General features: G+C 40.9%; 1 protein-coding gene across 1 annotated transcript; it reads right to left on the bottom strand.

Annotated features, from left to right (window-relative positions):
- Positions 1-301: 301 nt before the first annotated feature.
- SMAD5 (SMAD family member 5) lies at positions 302-8,174 on the bottom strand (the record flags this gene model as incomplete). Its single annotated transcript, XM_010136789.1, has 6 exons — positions 302-923; positions 1,834-2,090; positions 4,508-4,729; positions 5,356-5,475; positions 6,434-6,685; positions 7,832-8,174. Coding segments are annotated over 6 exons (1,338 nt in total), but the record flags the coding sequence as incomplete, so codon positions are not given.
- Positions 8,175-8,179: the final 5 nt, after the last annotated feature.

The raw sequence follows: 8,179 nt of genomic DNA, 5'->3' as shown, positions 1-8,179 counted from the left end.
GCATGAGTGTAAATCAAAGCAAAACAAGAATTACTACTCCAGAAACGTGCAAGATGTTTTACCTTGTATCAATTACTATTTAAAATGGTGGTTAAAAGAGATAATACAAAACTGAAGTGGGAAAGGGCTAAGAACTGCTGTTCTGCATTAATGTACAGTGTGTTTAGGACAGCATTTTCAAATAGACAATACAAGTGTTTTTACACCACTCTGATATTTGTAAAAAAGTATATTTCATGTGTACACTTAAAAAAATCACATTGTTCAATCTGAGGCAAATTAGCCGTAATAAAAGTCTAATTTTGCTTATGACAGATGTCAACCTTAAGATGTTAAGCAATTATGCTAAAAATATAGCTTCCAAGCAGGAGCTGCACCTGTTCAAACCATTTCATAAACATTAAAAAAGAATCCCAAACTATGATATGTATTTATTTTCTGAAGTCAGTCTTCATAATTCTTGTCCCTACAGGACAAAAAGAAAACAATTTTCCAGTTAAGACATAGGCCTGTTTGAGTTCTAGGGGAAGGAGGGGAAAAGCGCTCTGAATTTTTCAATACTTTTTCTCCCTTAGGGCTCAGCTGTCACTTAAGCATCACAAGAACAAATTGAAATGTAAAACTGATTAGCTATACACAATGGAATTGGTCACAAAGGGATTTTAAAAAAGTTAAACTGTAAGATCCATTCTCCATATAGCTCACAGTATCCACACTGGAAGTTTCTCTAGAATTAGAATAAGTTCGCTAAAAATAAGGCTGAAGATTGAATTTCAGCACTATGATACAGATGAGATGGGATTAAGAGGAGACCCCATTTGTGTAAGTACTTTATCCAGCCACTGAAGGGGCCCATGAAGATGAATTTCTATCCAGCATGGGGTGCTTGTGACATCTTGTCGGTGATATTCAGCGCCCCAACCCTATAAAAAAAGGACAAAATGCAATCAGTCAGGTTGAGGACGTGTTTGTCTTTCAAAGTAACTGTACTAATAAGAAGCAGGGGATCATGTTCTAAGACACTTATCTGAAAGTAACTCACCATCTAACAACACTTCTTTATCTGAAGGAAGAAAACTGAGGTTGGAAGGAGTGGGAGGGAAGCCGCACCTGGAAGCCTGAATCAAGTCTTGCCTGCTACAGACTTGGAGGGGCTATGCGCAATCCTCCATGGAGCACACTGCTGACTCAGGAATGACTCCTGGCTGCGGCAGCATCATTCTCCCTCCTGCTCCCTTATCCTCCACACTCTCAAACTGAGCAGCATTTATCACAGTTGACAACCAAACAGGACAGCTTTTGGACAAGATGCACCAAAACCCTGAAAGGCCCAAGTCTAGACTCCATGTTAAATCCAAAACAGACAGCCTCTTGATTAAACAATGTTGAGAAAACACTCCTGTGAGAGGAACTCCACAGTCTGACTTCATCAATTCAAATCACATTCTCTTTCCATAAGCAATTTTTTTTTTAAAAAAGTATTAAGCTCTTTGAAGGAGCTGCAATTTCTTCCCCAATCACTTTTGCTCCTCTACTCACATGCTTTTAGCGGTCTTGTAGCTCACTTCATTCCTTTAAATTTAGAGCATCAGCTCAAATCTCCCTTAATAAAATTACAGTAGCCACAAAACACACAGCCAACATTCAAATCTGTGCTCTTCCTTTCTTGCAGCTACTTTGCTCTCCCCAAACTATCCATTTTCAACATACCACTCACTGAAAAGAGCCACATCTGGTCAGAACAGCTTTGCTATGTTGTTTCAGTGCTAATGCGATTACTGATGAATACCCAAAGCGACAGTAATTTCAATGCCCTCAAAATAACTCATTTACCTTTACAAAACTCATTCGAATGGTGCACATTTTGGTGAGCTCATACACTGCTTCAAATCCATGGTTGACAGACTGAGCTAGAAGCTGAGCGAACTCCTGGTTGTTAAAAATCTTCAGACTGCATCCACTGGGAATCTTGCAGACAGTGGTTGGATGAAAGCCGTGGTGGTAGTTGCAGTTCCTGCTCTGTACAAATATGCTGCTGTCACTTAAACACTCGGCATAGACTTCCCCACCGACATAGTAGAGATGAACTCCTTGAAAACAAAGATGAAAACATTTCACATCACTTTGTTTCAAAAAATACAGTACTTAATATAACTCCCCCAAAATCAGAGACAACCAAGTACATTTTCTGTTCAAGGAGCTTCTCAGAAAAGCTCTTTTAACGCTATAACACATTTCCTTATTTCCAAATCCAGCTCCCTTACCCATCAGCCACTAGATGTCCTTCTCTCATCAATTACAGAATAGAATGAAAAAACTACTTCCCCATGTCAACAGTTACTTCAAGGTGTTTTCCTAGAGTACTTAGGTGGATTTTAAAAATCTGTTTTCATAAAACTGGTACCTTCTGCCTATGAAATTCCAACAGAAAAGCATGAGAAGAGGCAGGGATAGACATGAATGAGAAAGTATAGTCTGCTCTGATATTCAATGTGTTTTAATGAGGCAAAAGGAGAGGTGAGTCCAATTAGTTACACAACTTAAATACCATCAGACTTTACAGACTTTCAACAAAGCCCCAAGATTGATCCCATGTGCCTGGATTCAGCTCTGTGCTTCTCTCCCTTTAAGCTCTGAAGCCTATGTAATAGTTACTGACTAAAAAGCTGCTGATCCTTTCAGCACCCAAACACAGATTCTCACAGCTACTTCAGTCGAGATGCCTTCTTCCTCCCACCAGCGCTCCTCCCTTTCTCTCACCCACTACCAGTACATGGCTGGCATACAGTCTTCCCTTTAAGTCTCCCTTGCAGTACTCTCAGATTCCACTGCAGACTATACCGTGGTCTGCCAGATGAGGCTGCAGCAAGTCAACAGATGCAAGTTAAACCTTTCAGACAGCAGCAACTGCTGTGAACATTGCTAGATCCACTGGGGATTAAGGTAGGATGAAGGTTACATACAGGAACCATTGGCTTCAACAACTATAAGCAGCTGTCAGAAAAATCTGGGGTGGGCAAGAAGGTATTTTCACAGCACAGCTGTATTTATTTAAAAAGACAGCAACCGCCACTTGCTAGCTCACTTCTTTCGGGAAGAGACCTTCCAAGAGATCTCTAAAGAAAGATATCTGATACCAGTCTGAGAAAAACACTGAAACCTCAAAAATAACCCAATGTACAATTTGAAGTCACTTATGCTTGCAATGCTTCTACAGAAAAAAGCTTAGCAAATAGGATTGGGTAATTTTAAGGAGACTAACTACCAAGATATTCCAAACAAAAGCCATAAATAAATAGTATTTTATCCCAAAGCAATCTTAATTGTTCTCAGAACTGCTCCCATAAAGCAAAGTTTTAGTTTAATAATTAGCACTAGAGATGTAGACATTTTATAGCTCCCTGCAGTCAATACTATTCTATGTACAACATGACGTTTGGATCCTTGTTACATTTCTGACCTTAGATTTGCGGCAAGATTCCTCTGCCAGTACCGCGGTAAGCGATGAGCCCAAACAAAAGAACCTGACAAACCACCCACACCCCAGAAATCAGTTGTTGTCTGAGAAAATTTCATGTTACAGAGGGGAACAGCACTGCGGAGCCAAGTTTCCAAGAGATACTAACATAACTTGTAGTCTCTGGATTATCTGCAAGATTTTCATGTATTTAGAGTGGTTGCTGATCAGAAGACTCTTCAGGAACAGGATGGGTCTTGGGAAATGTACTACAAGCAGCTTTGATGAAACAAAAATCAAGACCAACTACACCAAATGATCTTAGGTGTTAAAAGGTCTCTAGATACGTGCAGTAGAAACAGGATTCTCTTCTTAAGACTGAGGTAAAGAGAAGGGAACATTGAGAAAAGCAGCTCTGCATTAAGAGAATCCAAGCACAATCCATCAAAGACAAAACCTGTACATCTCTGTGTGCTATCAGCCAAGCAGCACGGGAAAACTAGAAGATCTTGCAAAACCTGCTGTCTCCAGGAATCCCTCCCACACACATACACACCCCATGGATTCACTCAAACAAATGAGCCCGTGCAGTTTTGTATTAGCACTTCAAAGTCCTGCTGCCAGCTCACGTAAGATATTTGAACGTACTGCAGACAGCAGCGCTAATAGCTCACATGAACACCAAAATTAAAAGTCTTTGATACACCGTAAAGTGCTATGAAGAATTTGATTTAAAAAGTAGATCAGAGTATCAGAAGTCCTGCAAGATGTTTCTTGGTGCTGAAAGACAAAATTCTACATTCAGACTACCAACAGCCGTAAGAAAGGAGCTCTGTAACAGTAGTTTGGTAAGGAAGAGGAAACATTTAACCTGTCAAATTAGTGCCAAAAAAAAGAAATGTATGCAATTCCTAGACTAAGTGGAATCATTGTCTAAGCAATTTGTCCTCCAATCCTAGAGAAGTAGATAATATATCACAGATTACTATTCTTATCTGTTGTTGCAGCACAGAGAAGCTGAAATAAAAATGTGTAACACAACAAAGTTACCTTTTCCAATATGTCGTCTAGTGTTCTCAATCGTTGAGTTGCGATTCACGTTTGAGAGCAAACCTAAGCAGAACCTGTTTTTGTTATTGGAGGGATCTGTAAACCCATCTACTAAGACACTTGTAGAGGATGCATGAAAAGCCTCCCCAACACGATTGTTTAATTCATAATACACAATTGAACACCAGTGTTTGGGTTCTTCATAGGCAACAGGTTGAACATCTGAAAATAAGCAAAATAGAAATACAAAGTTAATTAAGCATTAAAATATTAAACCTAGAACTGTAAAGCAGGCCTTCAAAACACCAGAGAAGTAAAAGCTTAGACAACAGTTATGATGGGCAAGAACTGAATAAGATCTTAATGATTTTTACTGTCACGCGTTTTCGCTAGTCCATTGATTTTATTATTATTTTTCCATTTTAAGCCTGATATTAAACAAAAAAACACTATACCACAAAACTCCCCAGACGACTACATGATATCAGGTGAAACATGACTCTTCTGTCCACTTCTAAAAAATTTGTTATTATTAGTGTTTTGGGATTCCCTTTTCAGAGCCTCTGTGCACATACAATTCCAACAGCAGCCAAAGGGAGCAGAAAAGGCTAATTCTGGAGAAATTAGAAAAGTTCAGCTTGTTTTAAGTCACACTGTGCACCTGAGGCTTTAGAAGCAAGAGATGCAAATAAGTGAGGCAAGCTTTATTTCTCAATCCTTTCTGTCTGCCTTGGGGGACTGCTTCCACTTATCAACAAGGTTTACTGTGCCAGTCAGTTTCATTCAATTTGCTCCTGAGTTGTAAGCAGCCAAACTAGGTTAATTTTGCACTATGCTACACAACTTACCTCTGGTAGATATATTTGGCATGATTTGAGGGATCATTGTATTGCTTGTGTCCATAGACTGAGAATTGTCCTGCCCCATTTGATCATCGGGGGGCATATATGCCGGAGGTGGAGTATCAGCTACAGACATGAATAAGAGTAAACCTCAACAATTTAGAATATTTATTCATTCTACAGCTGTAAACACACAAAAATACTCTTAAACGAGACACACTGAAACATTTGGAACCATTTTCAAAGTAACCTGAAGACAACCAAGCCAGCTGGCTTTACTGTAAACTCCTTCAAGAGCTTGATTCTTACCTACAGGACTGGTAACAAGATTGGACACTTGAGGAAAACAGATATGCTTTCCTCTTTCTGCCTTTTTTCTTTAACAAGCACACTCCTGCAGCCTGGCAAGATGACTTCTTGTCACTCCCACTTTTTGTCACACACACATTAGCTTTCTTTCTTGCCTACCCTCTTCTCCGTGTTCAAAAGCAGCACAGAATTGTTTTGGTTGGAAAAGACTTCCAAGCTCACTGAGTCCAACCATTAAACTCAGCACTGCCAAGTCACCACTAAACCTTGTCCCTCAGCACCACATTGACACATCCTTTAAATCCCTGCAGGGATGGGGGCTGACAACCCTCTCAGTGAAGAAATTTTTCCTAATATCCAGCCTAAACTTCCCCAGTACAACTTGAGGCTGTTTCCCCTCATTCTGTTGCTTGTTACTGGGCAGAACAGACCGACAACCCCCCTTGCTCCAAACCCTTTTCAGGGAGTTGTCGAGAGTAAGGTCCCCCCTGAGCCTCATTTTCTCCAGGCTAAACACCCCCAGTTGCCTCAGCTGCTCCTCAGTGCAATTGTGCTCTCAAAAGACTTGAAAGAAAGAAGCAGTACTAGAAATAACTTCATTTGCTGTAGCATAATGAAGGCCTAAACCACTTTTTTTTTGCTGCTTCTGTAGGCTGAGTTCATTAGGAAAGTGTGGATCTGTATACTCTTCCATTCAGCGCAGTAGCCGTTATCCCTCATTACCCCTCATTTCAGAAATTTATTTTTATTAGGTTGACATTGAAGGGGAACTTACCCGGTAGCTGAAAAGGACTCGATGGTCCAGAGCTGGCTGGGGAGCTTGGGTAAGTGCTGCTGGCTGGAGACGGCGGATAGGGACTGTTTGGCGAAATGGAAAACGGAGTGCTGTTGGGCTGCTGGAAGGAATCCGGAAATGTCGCGTTGTGTGGCATATGTGGTTCATTGTGGCTTAGGTTCCTGAACTGAACTAGCAGACTGTGCTGTGGGTTGAATTCGCTATGTCTAGGCACTAACACTGGAGGTAGAACTGAAAAAAAAAAAAAAACAAACAGATAGATTGGAAGCTGAGATGGAAGGAAAGATACAAACAATGAAACGGTGAAAATTTCAACACTAGCTAGGGTGGAAAGAGGAGGAGGGGATCCATCTGTCTTTATCCCACCCTCTCTCCTTTTTTATATTGTGCTTCACGGAAGACTCAAACTTCACTCTTGCAAAAATCAGAGCAAAACCACACTTGTATTTCATGCAACTGGAAGCAGACCTTTTTTTTAAAAAAAAAAACACAAAACCAAAAAGCAGTCCACCTGTGGCGCACAGCAAGTACTGATTTACAAGTGCAAAACTGTCTGCGAACATTAACAAATACAGCCTTACAGCCTGTATTACTACAGTCAGACCATACAGTTACACATAGTCCTTTTCTCAAAATCTACTACAATATACAACCATCGCTATGCTGGAGTTTTAAATCCAAGAGTGCTGGAGTCTGGAATTCAAGTACACTTGAGCCTTACCACCGGCTGCTGCAGAGTTACAACCATCTTGTGGAATGACGGAAGTAGCTTTTCACTGGGCTTCCCAGAGCAACATACTTCACCTCTCCCATTCGCAACCACAACCCTCATCATCTTCTTCCATGGCAACATGCCGTAACAGCAGACTTGTGACCTGACACAAATTTGGTATATACCTTGCTCTAACTGACCATTGCTCTTGGTGCTGGTCTGCTCTTGGTGCTGGTCAGCTCTGCTGCCTGCTAATTGGAATGCTGCATCCTGGAATTTATCTCCTCAACAGATGTCACTCGCTGGTGAACTATTAAGTCCCTGAAAGGTGGCTTGCAAGGTTTTTAAACAAATTTCTCAAAGAAACTGAAATATTTTGATCACTGCTTTCTATTTTATTACAAATGAGGATTTTACCACTAGCTTTAAGAGCAGCAGGCTTAAGAGATCTGTGGGAGAAGTGTGATTTACCACAAAGAACAACAGCTAGTACAGAATGGACATCACACCTCCCCAAAACCCCTCTGGAAAAGTACACATTCCTCTTCCAAACTCCTTTATACACCAGTGTAATTTGTTATAGAGTACTGGAGGAGGAAGGAGCGAACGGTAAGTGGTTCCTGGAGGTTTTGCTCTGTTTTTAAGACAGCCATGTTCAAACATACCTGGGCTCTCCACCCTCTTGTAGTGGTAGGGATTGATGCAGACTTCTTTCTGTTTAGATCCAAAAGGAAATTCACAAATATCCAATGGCTTCAACTCATGATGGCTTTGCAGGTCAGGCCAACGCCAAACCCGACAGTAAATTACATGGGGAAGGCCTTTTCTGTGAGAGACCTGAAGTCGTCCATCTAAAGAGCGGGGGATAGTAACACACTTGCTGGGCTGTCCTGGGCTGCTCAAGGCTTTCTCCAGTTCTTCCATAGCACCCTTTTTCTTTTTCAGCTTTTTTACCAAAGCATCGACAGCTTTTTCTGCCCATTTTTCCTCTTCATCTCCTTGTTTCCAGCCCA

The sequence above is a fragment of the Buceros rhinoceros genome, unplaced genomic scaffold (genome assembly GCF_000710305.1).
Source record: "Buceros rhinoceros silvestris isolate BGI_N320 unplaced genomic scaffold, ASM71030v1 scaffold12995, whole genome shotgun sequence".
Lineage (NCBI taxonomy): Eukaryota > Metazoa > Chordata > Aves > Bucerotiformes > Bucerotidae > Buceros > Buceros rhinoceros.
This window is presented reverse-complemented; position numbering and strand designations above follow the sequence as displayed.